This window comes from Saccostrea cucullata, unplaced genomic scaffold (assembly GCF_032062105.1).
Source record: "Saccostrea cucullata isolate Sc308-1 unplaced genomic scaffold, CSIRO_AGI_Scuc_v1 ctg1540, whole genome shotgun sequence".
Taxonomy (NCBI): domain Eukaryota; kingdom Metazoa; phylum Mollusca; class Bivalvia; order Ostreida; family Ostreidae; genus Saccostrea; species Saccostrea cuccullata.
Window position 1 is genome coordinate 139,955 of NW_026920069.1, and position 21,938 is coordinate 161,892.

At 33.7% G+C, this 21,938-nt stretch overlaps 1 protein-coding gene across 1 annotated transcript; it reads left to right on the forward strand.

Annotated features, from left to right (window-relative positions):
- Positions 1-1,520: 1,520 nt before the first annotated feature.
- LOC134242759 (uncharacterized) lies at positions 1,521-21,932 on the forward strand. The gene is made up of 8 exons (XM_062724882.1): positions 1,521-2,319; positions 8,721-9,193; positions 10,193-10,264; positions 10,674-10,740; positions 14,957-14,997; positions 17,928-17,997; positions 19,622-19,698; positions 20,705-21,932. The coding sequence occupies exons 1-8, from the start codon at positions 1,562-1,564 to the stop codon at positions 20,983-20,985; spliced, it is 1,839 nt and encodes a 612-aa protein (XP_062580866.1). The 5' UTR covers positions 1,521-1,561; the 3' UTR covers positions 20,986-21,932.
- Positions 21,933-21,938: the final 6 nt, after the last annotated feature.

The window sequence follows — 21,938 nt, forward strand, 5'->3', positions numbered from 1 at the left end:
ATTCTCAAAAACTCCAAGTCCAAATGTGCGTTTGCTAATAACATATAGAACTAATTGATATTTAAAGGGCAATGTATGTGCAACTTCGTGGCTCAGTGGTCATAGCGGCGGTGTTGAAACGCCCAGTTATTTGTCGCGAGTGTTCAAATCACGTTTTTTTTCTCAAGTTCAGGTTGATATTTTTTTTTTCACTAAAAACAGAATGAAAAGATAAGATGATGAATTTATTCACTGTCAATTAATACATTTCCTTTAATTAATAAGTTTTCAAGCTACATGTGTAAATATTATTTTGTACGCATTCAGTTCAAGACTACATTACATGATTGAAATGTATAAACAGTCGTGGGTAGACCAGCGCGATATGGCTGTTCTTATATGCAAAAACAGTTAAAAGGAAAGGTAAAGCGTACTACCTCCCAAACCCTGAAAACATAAAATTATTTTATAGATCAACTTACATGAAATATGAAAAGCATCAAGTTAAAAATACTGTAACGATAACGGCAAGGTTTAAAAAATAGATATTGTCATTTGGACAGCGCTGTACAAAGTTTAAATGTTTAAATAAATCGTACATCTGTGAAATTTCTGAAATGCTTACAGAGCGACAAAATCTGTGTGGGCATATGACTCGCCTTATCCCCCAGATTCTTTTATCATATTTAAGACTATTTCAAAATATGGTGATTCTTGAAAGTTAGATTTCACTAGAAAATATTGTCTACACCCTTTTTTCAAGAGCTGGAATTAATGATAATTTACAATCTAGTGCTGGAATTAAAATGATTAATCAATAACCATAGAACTGTTCTTTGTATTAAACAAAGATTTAATGGCCAAATTGCCATTAATATTGAATTTAATGGGTGCAAAATGTAGGCGGGATTCAAAAGAAAGAGTTCGTAGTTCTTTGTCTCTGGTGAGCATCGATTCGTTTGCCCATGGACAGTGGGTTTCATTTAAAGTTAGAGGTGCTATGGTTTCCTTATATGTAAAAACAGCATTTTCTATACACAGTAAGATTAAACCATGTTATAATCAAAGACAAAATATCATTTTAGTTCGAGTGAAGAGGATCCTTAAACCAGATGGAAAAAGACCCTACAATAAAGCATTATCATGCTATTACTGTGGTAAAGTTTTGCGTCACAGAATAAAAAAACATCTGGAGAAAAAACATGGAAATGAAAGACATGTAGCAGAGGCATTGTCAAAAAACTCAAAACAAGAACAGAAGAAACACCTGGACAAGTTAAAAAATTTAGGAAATTTCAAGTACAATTTAAAGGTTTTAAATGAAGGAAAAGGTTCCTTAATAGTAGGTCGAAGGCCAAGCAAAGAAAGTCATGTGGCAAAAGACTACCTGCCATGCGTATACTGTTTCGGCTTTTTCTTCAAAAAAGAATTATGGCGACATGCAAGAAGTTGCCTTTGGAATGATGCCAGTCATCAAGATGGAATCATTGCCAGGTCCAAATTGCTTCTTGCTGGAAGCTTGGAACCAACGCCATCAAATGACAACATTCCAGTAGAAATTAAAGACACAATACTTACAAAAATGAGGCACGACGATATCTATGATGCTGTTGTGAGTGACAAATTGATCCTCCAGTTTGGGAAAGTCCTCATTAATCAGTTGGGGCCAAGAAGAACTCACAATATCTCACAGAGAATGAGGCAGTTAGCAAGATTAAAAATACAGTTAAATCAAAATGAGGGTAATACAAGCAAAGAATTGGAAAATTACATCTCCCCCCAGTCTTTTGACTTGATTGTGGATGCTGTTAAGCAACTTGCCGGTTTTGACAGAAATGAACAGCAGATTTCGATCTTCAATATCCCATCATTAGCAATAACCATCGGCCACAATCTTGTTAAAGCTGCAGAAATTCTACGAGGAGTAGCTTTGAGGACAAATGATGAATTGGTTAAGAAAGGTGCAGATGACTTTCTTCAACTGCATTCTGGTGAATGGACAACATCAATATCCTCCATTGCCCTGGCATCATTGAGGACCAACAAATTTAATAAGCCTTCTGTCCTGCCAATTACCAGTGACTTAGTAAAACTCAAACTTCATCTGGACACAGAAATCGAAAAGATGATCAAAGAGGTGGAGATGAGTCCAGATATGACTGCATGGAGGACTTTGGCAGAGGTAACCTTAGTCCGAGTTATTCTATTCAATAAAAGACGAGGCAGTGAGGTATCAAAGCTTTTGAAAGTCACCTATGAAAGTAGACCAAATTGGAAACAAAGCATTAATGAAGAAGTCTATGGAGTGCTGAAACCTGTAGAAAAAGAGCTACTGAAAAGGTAATTTATTTTAATTATTTTGGAGTTTCAGTTAAGGGGGCTGACAATTATAGTTTTCATAATGTGCAATATTTCCGCATCATAGTAAAATGAATCGTATTTACTGTTTTAATGGAACTTTTTTTTCTTAATTATTAAAATTTAACAAAATTGAGAAATTATAGGCATAAGAATGTTATAAAATTTAATATAACCGAATTTTTAACCAATTCTGCAATTGATAGGTAGGTTGACGTTGTTGCAGTTTGTTTTTGACGTTATGATATTCTGTACCTCTTAAAGAAAGGGGTAATAAAAATATCATTAAATAAATAATAAAAAGAAAAAGTAATAAACATACGCTCTTGAAATTTAAAACAGAAGTTTGAGAATACCTCTAATATTTTTATCATGTTTTCATGTGAATCAGTTGTGTACTTCAGATTTTGTAGTACTCTGTAAAAATAGTGAAATTTGCTAAATTTTTGCATTTTGAGATGCCCCCTCTGGTAAAGACGGTAGAATTTTGTGTGTCTTACATATATTGTAAAATATAGTATTACTCGTCAAATATTATAGTTTGAACAAAATGTATATTGTAGCATTTGTATAATTTGCTTTAAAGTGCTAAAAATGGGCATTTTCCTATATAATCGTAAAGTAAATGTACCAGTATTTTGAGACGGTCCCTCAAAAATACCTGGGAGGTAGATTTCACCCAAACTTTGCATGTACTTTGAAGATAATGTAAGCTTTATATGGTACAAAAATGAAGAGTTTCGATATTGTAGTTTTCACACAATAAAACTATAGTTGGCCCGGCCTTATAGCGTACATAGCGTACAGTTATGGAAAGGGTACGAGGGAAATAGCAAATTTATGGTAACCCGATATGGGAAACTATTTCCCCTAGGCGGCGAAGTAGGTAAACTTTTTTTTCACCCAAACCTTGCATTTACTTTGAAGATAATATAAGCTTTATATGGTACAAAAATAAAGAGTTTCGATATTGTACAGACCCTAAACCGTGCTACTACACCACTGGAACGGTACGGTTCGGTACGCTTTGAGCACGGAACGGTACGCTTTGTGCACGGTACGGTTCGTTTTGAGGACGGTACGTTTCGTTTCTTGCACGGAACGGTTCGCTTTGTGGACGGTACGGTACGCTTTGAGAACGGAACGGTTCGCTTTGTGCACGGAACGGTACGCTTTGTGGACGGTACGTTTCGTTTCTTGCACGGAACGGTTCGTTTTGTGGACGGTACGCTTTGGGAAACGGTATGCAAATGAAGTGGGCGGAGCCTGTCAGCTTTGGTCCCCGATTGGCTGGGATACTTTAGTTCATTTTAAATGACTTTTGGAGTACTTACATGTAATGCACGTATATAACAATTTTCCGTTATTAAAGAATGTAATTTAGTTATTGTTTATATAAATTTAAGTATCAATGAGTTAATTTCTATTTATTACGGAAGTTCAAATATTGTATTACGTGTACATGTATGTAATTGTGTTTACTTAGTCATGTATGCTATGTCTCGGTTTCAGTTGAAAAGTTAATTTACGCTGCAGTACAGGTCGAGGATAAACTGAAAAACATCGTCCCATTGATCTTTTTAGCAACATAAAAATTTCAGTACGCGTATATTTTACGTAGGCTGGGGCTAATTATAAAAAAGAAAATATATAAATATATGTATATGTTATTTTTTCTCTTTGAAAAAAAAAGCCGCACTATAATTTTAAAAAGGAATATATATATACTTGATCTATATAATTTTATAGCACTAACCGCGTATATAAATTATTTTTAATTGATTGATCTATTACAGAAGAACAACATGACTAATCGTACTTTTAATTTTAGTGATAAGAAAATTAATAGATATCGTTTCTCTATTCTAAAATTGTATATTTATCATTTATTCTTTTGCTTCAGAGGAGAAATATCAGTAAATTATTTTTTTTTCTTTTAGAAATATCAGTAAATTATTTTTTTTCTTTTATACGTGTATTTTAATGCATGTACTGTACATACTAGTATTCTGTCTTCATTAGTGTGCCAAATTAACGTATTATCGACAAAATTAATACACTGTATTAAAAAATGATTTTATATATTTATCTATCTATCTATCTATTCATTCATTCATTCATTTTTATCTATCTGTCTGTCTTTTTATTCTTAAATAAACGATTAAAAATTTATTTGTTATGTAAGCATGTACCGGCACGTGGCTATATACAACACAAACTTGTTGACCAGCTAAAACCCTCTCTCCTCACCCCCCCCCCTACACAAAACAGTGACAGGGGTAGTGGTATGGCTTCGAAGGAGTACCCGATTTGGTGTACATGTAACACAAAAGTCCAGTGCCAAGTTGACCCCCTCTCCCAAAAAAGATAATAGATTGGGCTAAAGGTGTTCAGTTGGTTGGCCGATATAAAGCCGTCGTTTAATTACTTCACAACCACTCCAGCTGTTTCTGCAGTAGAAGAATCTGTAAGTACGTAAGTTTAAAATGCGAACACAGTACCTTATTTTCATGTTGGTATACATTGAACATTGCATAATATTATGTAATTCAGAGTACGGTTTTTAGTCTATAGTGCTTGAGGTATCGGTTTGTACAAATAATTAAAAAAGAGAACTGCCAAATCTTGAGTGCTTCAAATTATCCCTTATACTATTAGTAGTCATTTTATCGTTAACAAATCCCTTTACACAATCCATATTTTAAATTTTTTTTATGTTGTTTCAGTTTGTATTTCTATACGCTATTGAAATAAAAAATTATGAGTGATTTAGGTCCGTAACTGGGGGGGGGGGGGGAGGGGCTAACCCCCCTTCCTAGACCCCCATGGTTCCGACGCCTATGCATTAAGTCTCTGATAAATTAAAATGTTATAATACAATTCATATGAACGTACTGATTAGGAAAAAACAGATATATTATATTTTCTGTACAAAAATAACTAAAATATTCAAAATATTGCTACAAATTTGTAGCGTTATGGTTTTATATATTTGTCCTTTACTATACCGTAACGCTATAGATCCCTAAACCTTCCCCCCCCCCCCCCCCTTAACATTTACTTTACACAATTGTAAATTCAAGTTCATTGAAAGGCTGGTTTCATCATCTCCACCTTTAATATCTTACAGTCAAATCAGGGTAATCTGGTAATGTATGAATAAAATTCGGTTTTGAAAGATATGTAATCAAATTGATAGTAGGTATACCTCCCATCAAGCTCTGAAATAGAATTTTATTTGAGTTTGGACAATTACCCACTCTTTCTATCTTGTCGCTTTTTTCTACACTCACTACTGTGTTGAATTTGTTAGCTCCTCCCCAGCGTACAAAAATGATACCAAGTACCCGGGAAAAGATTCGTGAACAAATAAACTTAAAATTAAATTAGTTTACGTAATGAACTTAGTATAATCGTGTGGATTATTTAGATAAATGTTCCATTTTTATACCAAGAAATTTGAATTAGCATACATAGTACATGTATTATGCGATCTATAATCTATAAACCAATGCGTTATCGTGCGAATAATTTTCGGGTTTAAATTGTCTCCAAAATACATCCCATTTTATGCATTTATTAAGTGGTTATAAACAGAAAACTATTTATCCTACTATCTTTAGAATCAGTAATCTGAAACATATTTAATTTTCAAGAAAGAAACTTTTTGTTTTCCTGAATGAGTGATGAGTTATAAACATGAGACTCAAATAAAGCCACGAAAAAATGATTTTTTATAGACTTTCTTTCCTTCTCTTTGTTCTCCTTTTCTTCTTTTTTTTTTTACCCCGGTTTATGTCTATGGTATTTTATTTATCTGTAATATTATAACAGTCTGTTGCCGTTAAAATTCAATGAGATGGGTTTTGCTTTACGTGTTTATCTTTGTGTTTTTTTTTTTCTGAAAAGAAACAATGTCTATAAGGCAAGTGATGAAAGGTTTTTTTTTTTAAGATAAATTCTTCCTTCAAAAAGTTGAAGCGAATTGGCAAAATTTGATTGCAAAAGCTAAAATACTCTTAAATTACCAGTAAGTTTAATTACATTATAAAAAATTGTTCTAGTATTTAAAAATATGACAATTTTTAAAAAAAAAAACAATTGCAATTTATTCAATACATGTATAATGTGCTGTCCGACTTTAAATTCTTCCCTGTCCGACTTTAAATGACCGAGAATGTAAAGTTGGATAGTTTAATTTTAATAGTTTACTTAATAAATATCCACAAAAAATTATTATTATGGGAATAAGTAATATTATTCATTTAAAAGTTTGATTTAATTACAAAATGTATAGGCTATTACGGAGTACCGACGGCAAACTGAAGATTTCTCCAGAGATAACTAACTTAAAGGTCATTGCCGACAGGTGCGCGCTCGGTGCGCATGCGAAAATTATCCGGATCCATGAGATGCGTATGTATCCTCTTAATTTTATACATTATTTAAAACTTTTTCACGACTATGTTTGCATGAAACAACCAGAAACATCCTGTAGACGGAGATACTGAAAGAAAAATACACATGACACTAAATTTAGAAACGATTTTATTCTGAAAGAGAAGAGTGTCCAACATTCGATGCTGTCCGACTTTAGCTGTTCCTCCCCTACTCATAACAGATTAAATACATAGAACAATTTAGTTTGTTGGTGTAAAATGGTTTGTCCATTTGATGATTGTAAACTAACATAGAATGAGTGGGTAAACTAACGTACATCATACGCCCCCCCCCCCCCCAAAAAAAAAAATACATGCACAAGACAAAGGGATTTACATATTTTCATTTCAACATTTAAGCTTAAAAATGATTCTTTAGTTCGTTACCATTTCTCCCATGTATCTGTTCATGGATCACAAACGACGATTAAATAATTATCTTTTTTTGCGTACAACTATATTAAATCCCATGTTTAATGTCCAAAGCAAATTTTTTCGCTAGCAGAAATTAGTAAAAATAGAAAATAACTATTTAAAAAGCTCAACAAAATTGGAAAATTATAATTTTGGGTAACATATTACACATGATATCTCATCCGAATGAATAAGAAAATTACGTATCACAAACACAACCCGTTGATTTGTAGCGAAAAAGGAATCGTCTTACACTCTGTCTAGTTGTTTTAAAGTTGTAGTTTGCTTCGAGTAGTTTCGTTTTTTTTACAGATGAAAGCCCAGATGCGTGGTACTTGATTATGGTGTTTCGAACAGCCAGGAACAACCTACGTCCTCCCTTAACGGCGCCATAGCGAGAAATAAACCAAAATGACTTATTTGGTCATTGCACGGTTCGAAAATCATTGGGGGCGTGGTTTGCATAATTAAGCAAAGGACGGTACGGTTCGTTTCTTGCACGGAACGGTACGCTTTGAGGACGGTACGGTACGCTTTGTGCACGGTACGGTTCGTTTTGAGGACGGTACGTTTCGTTTCTCGCACGGAACGGTTCGCTTTGTGGACGGTACGGTACGCTTTGAGAACGGAACGGTACGCTTTGTGCACGGAACGGTTCGCTTTGTTCACGGTACGGTACGCTTTGTGCACGGAACGGTACGGTTCGTTTCTGAGGTGTAGTAGCACGTTTTAGGGTCTGTAGTTTTCAAACAATAAAACTATAGTCGGCTCGGCCTTATAGCATACAGTTATGGGAAGGGTACGAGGGAAATAGCAAATTTATGGTAACCCGAGGGAGGAAACTATTTCCCCGAGGTGGCGAAGTAGGTAACCTTTTTTTCTCATTTCAGGGGGGGGGGGGGTAGGTAAACTTTTCAAGTACTTTTAGTACCAATTCTAACACATTGTACTACATTTTCAGTACATCACTAAAAGTCTACAAGTGTGGGGCCAACCAGGCTTTCAATTAACATTTCCTATAATTATGACTAAGATTGGGAAAAAAAGTGGGGGGCCCCCCCCCCCCCCCCCCCGTTGCTACGCCCCTGGAATGTGAAAAGCAAATATTTCATTGTTGTATACATTGGAAACATTGACAGTACGTGAGCACACCTCAGAGGTGATTGTTTTTGGACCAAGGAATAGTCACGTGAAATTGACTTTTCATTGAAATCACAGCAAGGGGAAAGCTGTCAACAAAAGGACTTGTACAATGGAGTGGAGAAAACTCTAATTTTTTATCATTGTAAATCATTTGTATATAAATGTGAGCATGGCATTAGTAGATAATGATGTTATATAACATTGTATTTAGTGTGTAAAATTACTTAACATGTGAATTTATTCTGACGTCACAGAAAATAGCTTTCTCGACCTGTATGATGCATAAATATTTTTACCAATTTAATTTTTTTTTAAAAGTTTTTTTGTTTGTTGACTATGAAATAAAATTTGTATCATTAGAATTATAAAATGCATTTATTATTACAGGTTGCAGCTGGTAGAAACTCAAGGCAAAAGAAACAACAAAAGCCCAATTCTGTTGACAGAAAAAATGGTCCAAGCATTGGACATTCTCTCGGGGGAAAAGTTCAGAGAAGCATGTGGGGTCTTGAAGTCAAATCCCTACATTTTTGCCAGCCAAAATAGCTTGGAGAACATCAATTCATGGCAAGCCATGAATAAACAGGCAAAGCTAGCAGGATGTCAACAGCCTGAGCTTATTTCATCAAGCCGGTTAAGGAAATACATTGCCACCATCTCACAGTTGCTGCACATGGAAGATCATGAGCTAGAATGGCTCTCCAGGCATCTAGCTCATGATATTAACACCCACAAAAGCCATTACAGGCAGCATGATGCAGCTATTGAAATAGCTAAAGTGGGAAGTCTGGTATTGGCAGCAGATGAGGGACAGCTTAGTAGGTTTGCGGGGAAAAAGCTGTCAGAAATAGATGTTTCAGGTATGAAAATATAACACAAAATCAGTTCTTATTATTATTATGCCCCTCCAGGAATATGGCAGGGGCATATACTGTTTGTCATGTCCTTTTTCAGTCCTTTCATCCTTCCATTTTTCCTGTGCTTCCATCTTTCAGTCTAGCTGTCCTTCCGTCTGTTCTTCCGTCATACTTTGCGTTTAGCTCTGTTCAAAGCTCAATTTCAAAGAAACTATCCAGGATATTTTTGTCAAACATCATAGGCTGATAGACATTGATGAGAGCAATTCAACTGTATCAACATTTTTGACCTTGACCTTTCATTTGACCTTGACCTTTAAATTGTGTTTAAGTCAGTTTTAAGGAAATCATTCAAGATTTTTATTTATCAAACTTTATATTTTGAAACATATATATGACAGATATGCACTGTATCAACATTTTTTACCTTTGCTTTGACCTTGACCTAACATTACTAAATTATTGTTAAACTTCATATGCTGATACATATTAATGTAAGTTTTTCAACTGTATCAAGATGTATGACCTTGACCTTTCATTTGACTTTGACCTCACTTTATCAAATTGGTGTAATTCAGTTTTAAAGAAATCATTTATAATAATTTTTCAACTTCATATGCTGATACATACTGATGAGAGCTTTTCAACTGCATCAACATTTTTTGACCTTGGCAATTTTTACCTTGACCTCACTTTAAATAAATTAGTGTCAAACTTCATATGCTGATACATACTGATTTAAGCAATTCAATGCAGCACTATTCAAGATATTCTGATCAAATATCATTATACTTTTACAAATTTTCATATATATATATATATTGATATATATTATAATATATATATTGAAAATCTTTATTTTCAAAAAAAAATTTAAAAACATTCCATTAAAAAAAAATCATTGAAATCTTTACTTGATAATGCCCTTTTCTACAAAAAATGTTCGATTAAAAAGCATTTAAATCTTTTCGTAAAAATACCCTTTTCTGATATACTTTTCAGAGTTCCTTCTTCCTGACCTAGGAAAATACAAGGCTGTTGATGACAGGGATATTCTTGATATTGAGCTAAATGGTAATAGTTTTTAAGATAATTGTATTCTATTTTTTAGAACAGCATGTATTGTCGTGATAAGTCATACTCATTTGCAAGTGTTTGAGATAACCAAGTTTGAATGTAAAACATTACATATGCATTTTCTCACTTTGAGCCTTTTTGTCTTAAATTCAGATAATAAGCCATGTTTGACAATTAAAGTGTCTTTAATAAGGTTCTTCACTTGTGAAAGTGATCGAAGCATATTATTTAAAGTTGTTAATAGCTCAGCTTAGTAATTAGAAAATGATAATTTAAAGTTAACCTTTAAAATAAAAAGTCTGAACTTTTTCATGCTGTTTAAAATGTTAAGTTACATATTGATAGTCAGATGACAAAAACACCTTTGAACTCATACATAATTTGGTGTGCTTAATTATATTTACAGCTGGAGTGACAGCTGAGGAAACTGTGAGTGGACCTGATGAGTGTCAAGAGGATTATGTTCAGTGCAGGTAACCATTGTATTCAATTCTTATATTATTGCACAATGTTTGAATGTCCAATTCAGTTTATGTTTGGATTGAGATAACAGTGTATTTGAAAAAGGTAGTCCTGCAAGGTGGAGCATATTATACTGCACAGGTACATACTACGTGGTGTAAAATACAGATGTAGAAAGCCTTGCCAAAAAGTGATCAAGGGCACTGGAAAGTTAAAATGATAATGTCCTACGGACCCGGTTTAACGATAGAATTCGTTCCGTGTATTCGTATTGTAGCAGAAAGAAACACGGGCAATAACTCGCATAGTGCATTTACTTGGAACAATCTAGAGAGTTCCGAATGTAAGAGCCGGTAATTTGAATCGAGAGAAAAACGTTGAGAAAATTAATTGGATTTTTTTATTTATATGGATTATTTTTTGGGATAAAAGGCATAAGCAATCTCAAAAAGGTTTGTTTTAATTATTTTGGTAGTTATTCCCAGTGCAAATCATTTTATATTCTTCAAAATCGTTTCGGAGCGGATCCGCTCCAATTTGTTACATTACAAGTACATGGGACCTATTCTGACTGTGGTGAGGGCCTGTACCGAGACACAATTAGATTATTCTAACTATTGGATCCCCAGCTAAATAAATTTAATGAATTTCTTTTATGCTTATAACTAATTATGGATATAGCGAAGTAATTTCATAGGTCCCTGTGACTTCGTTATAACCGAGTTTTGCTGTACTGGTTTTGGTGAAAGAAGGGAGGGAGGCTCTTATAATTAAATGGATACTCATGCATAGTTGCCAACCTCTAGCATGTAAAAATCTGGTCATGACCAGATTATCATTTGGAATGAAAAAAAAAAAAATCTGGTCATAACGCGTAACGACATTCACGTCATACCGTATAAGTAGAATTTTTAGCGAGCATTTAATTTTGGCATTATTAGCAAGGGTGTCGAATTCGCTTAAATTGAATATCGCTAAAAATTAATTGCGTTTTATTGTTAATAGTTTCTTTAATATGCATTTTAAGATCGTTAGAATAACATCTCGCTAAAAATAAATTACCAGTTTTTAAGGGCAAATTGCTAAATTTGCGTATCTCTAAAATTTCCACTTATACGGTATTTACCATGGTTAAACTTTATACATATATTTTGACAAAGTATTTGTGTATTGAAAATTCTTTGATTGAAAAAGGCTTTAATTTACAATGACAAAAATTCGTACATAATTTGATTAATAAATTAACATGTTAAAAAAGAGAATTGAAGGTTTCATATTTCAGTATTGACCTGAAGTAGGACTAAGTGTAATTTTTTTTTAAAGCGTTTTCAGTCTCTGATAAATTTGAAAATATAATTATACGTCTAATTTCAGTTTTGAAGTCATTTTTTCCTCTCTCTTAATTAACTATTGCAATATGTATTTAATGTGAAGTTAGGCCTACACAGTTGTCTTCAATCACTTTATTTTATGTTGAATGATTATTTTTCAAAATGTTCAAGAGTCCTTGATATGTACATATTGTTTCTTAATTCTTGGTTCAATCAGAGACATGTGTTTGGTTCAATTCGTTCCTGCTGGCCCTGAAAACGATCTAGTTATATCGGAAGCCATTTTAATTGATCTCAAACATGTCAAATATTGATTTGTCAAAACAACACCCAGTTAATTGTTTACACCTGCACTGATAATTAATCCATCGGCATTGTTTACATTGGTTTACGTAGATTTAAGCTTGGGTTGTAACTGGAAGTTAAAAGTGCAACCTAATTTATGAACCAAATCCGGAAATCGGGAGATTTGCGGGTTGTTCGGCGAAGATCGGGTAAAAAGCATGACCCGCCGGGTTATTAAAAATAATCGTGACATTCGGGTAACGGGTTGAAAAATCGGGTGTGACACGACGAAATCGGGTGAGTTGGCAACTATGCATATTCCATTTAGTACTGGGTATTTTTCTGTGGAACATATACGCAGATCTGTCGGGGGTCAGGACCCCCTTGGAATTTGCAATGTCATTGAAATTATATACTAGTACTAAAAAAAGAAAAAGTAACCTAGTAGCCCTCTTTGAAAAATTCCCCACCCCCTGGGAAACACGAAATTGTGATAAATTGGTTTGAAAAGTCAAACGTTTGAAGCATTTGAAGTCGTTAATCTCTGTTGAAATTCTGCTGGGCGTCAGTCCAAATATCTAGCCCAGCAGAATCTCAACAGAGATTATTGAAGTCGTCAACCCTTATAAGAATTTAAAAAAAAATTATTCATTACTTTGGATGACAGGGGCTGACAAATAGATTTTTAAGGCACTTGTCCAAGAGCAAGTACATGGTAAAAATTGACTTGCCCTACCTGAATGTTTGCTTTCCCTACCATGTAAACTAATTCTGTATTATACCATGTATACACACCTGAGAACTATTGACCAATATCCCTTACATGTGTGAGCTGTAAGATCATGGAACATATTGTAACAAGTCATATTATGAATCATGCAGAGAAAAAATAACATCTTATATCCACTCCAGCATGGATTCAGAAGTAGAAGCTCATGCGAAACCCAACTGTTGGAATGTGTGGACGATCTATCTAGGAATTTGGAAAATGGAAAGCAAACAAATCTGATGATCCTAGATTTTTCTAAAGCTTTCGATAAAGTTTTCCACAGTCTACTTCTCCATAAACTACATCGTTATGGTATCACAGGAAACACACATCGTTTGATCAAAGCTTTCCTTTCAAATAGGACCAAAGTAGTAGTGGTCGAAGGGGAAGAGTCCGACATCGGAAGGGTTAAGTCTGGAGTGCCCCTGGGATCAGTACTAGGACCTAGCCTTTTCCTACTCTACATCAATGTCACTTACCGGACCACCTAACCTCCACAGTACGTCTCTTCGCTGACAATACCATATAGTAAACTTAACTATTTCAACAAATTCAGATTGTCATATCCTTCATGAAGACCTAAATAACCTTGCTCTTTGGGAAAAAAATGGAAAATGAAATTTCACCCAGATAAATGTACGTACAGTACTCACAGTTTCGAAAAAGAAAAATCCTATTATCTTCAACTACACCCTTCATAATCATGTACTTCCTCATGAAGAGTCCACAAAATACCTAGGCTGTACTATAACATCTGATCTGAATTGGGGACTACATATTTCAAATATCTGTAAGAAGGCAAATAGAACCTTAGGATACCTACAAAGAAATCTTTATATATCCTCTAGGTCGATAAAAGAAATAGCTTATACATCTTTGGTTAGACTGCAGCTAGAATATGCTTCAACAATCAACAGTTTGGGACCCATACCAACAGGGCCAGATAGATATGTTGGAAAAGGTGCAAAGAAGAGCGGCAAGATACATAATGGGCAATTATAGCGAGCGCAGCGAGCGTCGCGAAGCCCAGGGGCAAGTGGTTGATAAAATTTCACTTGCCCACCCTTAAAATTCACAAGCCCCGGGCGTCGGGCAATGGACTTTGTCATCCCCTGGATGATAAAAATAATTATAATTTATTTTAAAGCTAATATGACATCATGAAACCCCAAGTTTCTTTGCGACATAAAGTGTTATACAATTATAGCCTTTTGATGAGGTCAATCCCTCGATATATAGACCTTAGAGAAAGCATATCGACCGAGCACGAAGTGCGAGGTCGATATGCTTTCTCTAAGGTCTATATATCGAGGGATTGTACCGAATCAAAATGCTACAATTGTTTTATTATTTGTTATTAGTTAATAAGAAATGTCTTAAAATCCTTCTTTCTAATACTCAGTACCTTCTCATACAAGGCATTGTTATGTCATTCGCATTATGTCGTCACAGTAATGAAAACCACCTGCAATATCTGTTTTTAGAAACATCCAGTCTATAAAGACTATTGTGATGTCAGCACTATTGTTGCTTCACAGAAGAACGTTTCCAATTTTAGAAACAGCAGGTTTATAAATTTTTAAAATAGAAACATCCAGTCCATAACACTTTATATACTTAATCATGTGATCACGTTTGAGCCAATCAGACAGTTGGAACAATAAAGAAAAATAATAATAGATAATATTAAAGTATTAACATGGAAGACAAGTAACCTAGCTTCTGACACTTTCATAATTTGGACAGTGACACAACATATTTTATTCACATGGATTGTTATATTTCTTAATGGGAATTAACTCTTGCATATTAACACAGTAAAATTTACTTTTCTCCTTTTAGGTCAAACTCTAAAGAAAAAAAACGAAAGCAAAGTACAGATGGTAAGTTAATATTTTAGGCTTTTTACATGTGTATAATCTTTACTGTTGACTTTTGTTTATATGTCAGTACCATTACTATGCTAGCTGAAAATACACATTCTATTTCCCCTAATGATGGATATTTCCCTGCAAATAAGCAGAGCTAATCCTTGGCATTAATATTTCAACCAATAATTTTCTTTTTGGAAAGGGGGGGGGTGTTCAAGAATCAATCAGATGCTGGACTGTCACAATATCCTAAGTGCCAAATTTCCTGAAACAGTCAGTTTGCCACGGAAGACTACAGAAATTATGGCTTAAAAATAGTAAATGCATGTCTATTGCTTGTTAATTATACATCAATACTTTACTAAAGGTGCATCAATACGAATTTGAAGTTAATATTTGCTGTATAATATCACGTCTTATATATTTTAATAGCATTTCACACAAAAATATATTAAAAATTTTATTTCATCTTACAAGGGTTGGGCCACAAAGCCCGATCAAAGTTTTACATAGTAATCTTCAAAAATCTTCTAATCAAAATTCATAGGGACATGAAAGATGAAACCAATGTTGAATCATCCTCAGGTAGTGTACATTCAAGTTTGTTCAAATTATGACCCGGGGGGAGGGGGGGCACAATGGCTGTGATCAAAATTTTATAAAGGAAAAAATAGGAAAACTCTTTAAAAATTTTCTCAAGATCCATAGGAACAGGAAAGATGACACTCATGTTGAATCATCCTCAGGTAGTGTACATTTAAATTTGTTCTAATCATGACCCCCTGGGATAGGATCAGGCCACACTGGCCGATCAAAGTTTTACATAGGAATATATTGGGAAATCTTTAAAAGTTTTCATCTCAAATACTACAAAGCCATGATAAGTGATATTTTAATGGAAGCATCCTCATGTACTGTAGATTCTAGTTTGTTCTAATCTTGACCCCTAGGGATAGGGTGGGGCTACAATGGAGAATCCACGCTTTATATTAAAATATATTTTAAAAAATCAGCAAAGTCTTGAGTAGTGATATTTATATGGAAGCATCCTCAGGTAGTGTAGAATTCAATTTGTTCAAATCATAACTTCCAAGTGTAAGGGAGGTCCCAAATGGTGGATTAAAGTTTTACAAAGGAAAATAAGGAAAAAATCTCAATTATAACAGAAAAGCTATGTTAAGTCACATTGACCTGTAAGCATCCTCATGTTTTGAATATTAAAATTTGTTCAAATCAAAAGTACCCTTAAGGGTAGGGAGGGAAACAATGGGGAGTCAAATTGAAATTATTACAAATATATACAAATGTTAAAAAAAAACTATAAAAATATTTTCTGAAGAACTTTCTCAAGAAGTTATATGCAGAATTGATATGGAAGCATTCTCAAGTTGAATAGAACCTAGCCGCCCTCCCCAACCACCTCAGTAAACTTTTCAATTCTGATCTGATTTGTGTGTTTTCTTAGCCGATTCGCTCAGGTGAGTGATGTGGCCCCTGGGCCTTTTGTTATAGAAGCACCTACAGGTAGTGTAGATTCATATTTGTTGAAATTTTGGATGGGTATGGTGGTTCCACAGTAAGGAATCTGAGAATTTTATGTAGGGAAAAAATCTTTGAAATTTTCTTCTTAGGAACAGCAAAATGAGCAAAGCCATGATTAGTAATATTAATTTTGAAGCTTACTCATACCCCCCCCCCCCCTTTCCATAACTTTTTAATGCTGAACTGATTTCTACCTTTTCGTAGCCAATGTGTTCAGGTAAGCAATGTGACCCATGGGCCAAATTAATTCCACACATGGACAATAACATAAACAATAAATCTGACTCGTTAAAAAGATGTGTCCTAATTATTTTTTTAATTTGTGGAAAAGTAGGAAGAAGTCGCTACTTTTAGGAGATTTGAATACCTCAAGTGTTTGTTTGGTTCACCTTTTATGCAAGTTATCCCCAATTTCAAACTGATGCCCTGGCATACCCAACAAAGCAGAAAGTGATTCCTTATAGTTTCATTCATATGTGAAATAAAATTGTAAACATAAATAGAGAAATACTGTGTAATTGATTCAAAATTCACTAAGCCTCACAAGTCAATTTCAATAGACATGCTCACTGACGTCAAACACAAATGCAGATGGCATGGTTGATATGCATATAAGGCTCTTGACCATTTTACCTTGGAAATAAGCATTCTGGTTGAACTAACATGAAGTTAACTCACATTATTTTCCATGGGTTATCACAGAGAAAACATATAAGTCTCTTGACCATTTTACCTTGGAAATAAGCATTCTGGTTGAACTAACATGAAGTTAACTCACATTATTTTCCATGGGTTATCACAGAGAAAACTATTTTTAAAAAATGGGAATATTATACACCTATTTACTGGCTTTGAGGACAATAGCAAGTTTATCGTCCCCCAAGACAGCAAACTATTTCCCGAGGCGCAGCCGAGGGAAATAGTTTGCTGTCGAGGGGGACGATAAACTTGCTATTGTCCGAATAGTCAGTAAATAGGTGTTTTATTATACTGATGCTGACTTAACTTTTGTGAGTCCAGGGTACACACAATTATGATATTCCATATTATACCGGTTCTGACTTAACTTTTGTTACGTCATAATATATACGCGTCACAATCCATGTAAAATCAGAAGTTTTTCAGAGATGAAAAGCGAGGGAAATCGAATGCTGCCGTTGAATAGTTTGAGGACTATTCACCATGGGCAAATAGCACAAAAACTATTTCACGGTAGAGACTGTGTAGAAAAAATAGCATGTTTATTCGTCTTATTTTTATATAGAAAAAATAAACAGAGGTATAATAATAATAGATATACAATGGACTGCATGTACCTGTAGATGGATATTTATAAGGTTGTGACTATCTGATTTTTAAAAAAAAAGTTTCACAAAAGTTATTTGATTACATTTCTACAGAAACAGTGTCAAGCAGCAGCAATAAAAAGCAGAAGCTTGCTACAGACAATCAGCAGAAAGTTTTGGAGAGGTAAATATAACTGCTATTCAGAAATGACAAGTAATGTTAGTCTCAGTTGTGTCAGACTTCTCTTTTACACTCTTCAAAACAAGGTGACAGTGTGACATGACCTGACGAGATTTGTCTTGAAGTTGACCATACAATAACCGTAATACAGAACACTCTTTTTGGGTGTTTCTAATGCAAATGAGTGTAAACTGTACTTTACCTGCAAAATATCAATGATACAGTATACACCTATTTACTGGCTATGAGGACAATAGCAAGTTTATCGTTCCCCAAGACAGCGAACTATTTCCCGAGGCGCAGCCGAGGGAAATGGTTTGCTGTCGAGGGGGACGATAAACTTGCTATTGTCTGAATAGTCAGTAAATAGGTGTTTTATTATACTGATGCTGACTTAACTTTTGTAAACTTTTGGGAGTCCAGGGTACACACAATTATGATATTCCATATTATGCCGCTGCTGACTTAACTTTTGTTACGTCATAATATATACGCATCACAATCCATGTAAAATCAGAAGTTTTTCAGAGATGAAAAGCGAGGGAAATTGAATGCTGCCGTTGAATAGTTTGAGGACTATTCACCATGGGCAAATAGCACAAAAACTATTTCACGGTAGAGACTGTTTAGAAAAAATAGCATGTTTATTTGTCTTATTTTTATATAGAAAAAATTAACAGAGGTATAATAATAATGTTTATTTTCAGAGATGAAGGAAAAGTGATTTTGTATCTTTTATGATATAGACATAAGAATCATTCAAATTTCATGATAGTGCTGTTTAAATTTATTCAAATTTGAAATGAATGGAGAATACATATTTACAACGTTAAGCTACCAGTGGCGGGTTCAAAAATTTTGGAAAGGAGGGAGTTGAGGCACAAATGATTTTCTTTTTAAAAAATGTCCATACTGGAAAATCCGGAATATGTTAGAAACATACCAGTGTTTTTGTACTCCAGATCAAATTAATTATTTAAAACAACAAGGTAGGTGAGGTCATTAGTTTTGATCAGAATTCAGTATAACTTGTCACATAAACATGATAAAAAACACCATTTATTAAAATGTAACCGCTTTTTTTGCCCTCTTCGAAGAAGGAAGGGCATATTGCTTTGCTGTGTCTTTCGGTCGGTCTGTCAGTCCAGCATCAGTTTCCGCTCATTTTCTTTGCAGAGGGTTCACATATTCAAATTAAAGTATATATGATAAGAGCCAAGTTTGGCCCCCTAAAAATGAACAATTTAGAATGACATTCAGATATGTTTAATTGATATTTATTTTGTAGAAGAGATTATATTAGAAATATTTCAAATATATATTATTTACATTCATATGCACTCACTAGCTCTAAATATCATGAGAAATAATGCTATTTTTGCTATCTAACAAAAAAGCCAAAAATATGCCTTTTTCTTGATGTTTTTTCGTATGGGAAACATAGAGCGCAGTGTAGAACACACATAATTTTTCTTTCACTGTTCTGGAACTTAGAAAAATTCCAATTTTGGGGGGGAGGGGGGGAGGGCATAAGTGTTCTTGTTTATATTAAGTTCAAAAAGTTAATATAGTTGAATCTGTTAATATAGTTGACATTTACCTGCATTGTTTTTACTTTTTATTTAAGATTACGAAAATTAGAGGGGAGACGGCAGAAAGAAAAAAGTGGACTAAACAAGGCTTCTGAGACTTCTGATCCATTTGGTAAATATTATACAAAAAATTATGTTCAAGACCTGACAAAATGAATCATTACTATAACAGTGTTTAAAGCTTAAATTATGAGATCTTCACTGGACTACTGTTTCTTGTAAATGGAAATAGTCATCCATTGAAATTTTCTTTTTCACTGAAATCATATTGACAAAATTTTCAGTTTTTTTAGAGGTATGGTAGCTCACTACATAAAGTTTGTTTTAATTGATTTATTTATTAATTATTGTTATAATTATTTTTACACTGTTTCCTACTCCACCATCTCTTAACCATTTTTCATTAAATGAGGCAAAAAGATTTTATTAAAATATGTATGGATACTACACCTATTCAATGTGAATTGGTTAATTTTGAATTAGTGGAATATAAAAGCAAGACTATTTTAAGTAATTTATAAGCTTTTCAATGTCTTGACTTCATTCATTTAAACTTGCCTGAGAATGGGAAGGGGGGGGGTGTTATGAAACAGGTCCAGTACAATCAGTACATTTAGCTACATGTTCATAGGTAGAATCATGTACCGTAATTTTATTTACGTATCTCAGGTAGCTTTATTTGGTTTACATCAATACAATTTTGCTTCATATTTAATAAAGACAAAAAATCTTAAGAATATGCCTGTTGATATTTAAACAATAGGGATGTTTAAAAAATGTAATCAAAAGCAGTAATAGTTTATATAACATTGCTGCTTTTGAGTACTTTTAAGCAAAAGATGTATTTCTATTTGTTTGATTACTTGTAACTATCTGCCACCTTGTGTGTGGTGAGGCATAGATAAGTATGATTACTTCACACTGTATTGTAAAATGTACAAACTTTGGCAACCATGCAATTTACATGATCTATTTATGGAAATAGATGGATTTTATGGGGATTGGGAAAGTATACGTTTGAGGACAAAGACCTCAAGGGTCAAAATCATTTTGTTTGCATTAATTTTTTTATACAAATTAATTTGTTATTCTTCAGGTTTTTTTTTTCTTTTTGCAAGATTTCACAGATGATGACCAAGACTATGTGTACAGCAATAATGAAGAAGATCCCTCGGAGGATGAAGAGGTAGAGAAAGTAGAAGAACAAAAACCCAAAAAAAGATGGTCTGTGGAAGAAAATTCTCTTTTCAAGAGGATTTTCTTCCAGTTCCTGGAAAAAAAAACCATGCCACCAGGATCTACACTGATAGCAGCCCAAAAACATTTGACTTCTAGAAGTGTAGCACAGATAAGAACTAGGGTTCACAATGTCATTAATGGAAAGCAAAAACTGTCATGATAAGTTCTGTAATAAACAGAAAGATTACGGTACATGAAATCTGGATGGGCACTAACTGTACTCCAAGGTCATATTAAATAGGTCATGGCCACAAGTTTTCAAAATTTAATCATTTTCTAACCTCATATATGTAAATTTGTAATGGAGAGACATAGAACCCATACTTCAAATACAGGTTAAGATATCTTTTTTAAATATGATATTTGACGAATGTTATTTGAAAAAAAAATGTTTTAAAAGCTGTATAAAAATAAGAGTAAAATTCCTTTTCAAATTCAAGGCATATATGCAAATTTAAAATTACACCTTTTTTGTAAGCATTTTGCTGCAGGTGGAATTAGCTAGATTACAGTATAATTCAAGTAGTACTATTTTCCTATATAGGGTTTTTAATGAGATGTAAATATAGCAATCTAGTCCTTTAAAAATATTTAATTTAAGTGACAATTATTTTGAGCAATTTTTTTAATGCTTAGAATGATAACTATAACCTTCAGTACCTAATCAATTTCAGTTTTATTCAAATATAGTGATCCTAAAAATTCTTGCTAAAAATGCAGAATTGAATCCTTGCCAAAATTTTTTGCTTATATAGTACATGTATGTTCAGACGATAGACCCAGGTGGATTGAAAGTGGTCATAGCTAGAAAAATTATACATGGGATATTCAAAAGACCATAAAGGCCTGTAGATCTTATATTATAAAATAAAAACATTATATTTCTCTTATTTTGTAGTTTAGCTAGATACTGTACATATGTAGTTTAGTTGTTAGATCACCTGAACCAAAGTCACAAGTGAGCTTTTCTGATCGAAATTTGTCTGTTGTCGTTAACTTTACACATTTTTGATTACTTCTCAAGAACCACCGCGTCAATTTCACCCAAACTTGTCACAAAGTATCTTTGGAAAAATGAGATTCAAATTTGTTCAAATGATGGGTCACACCTTC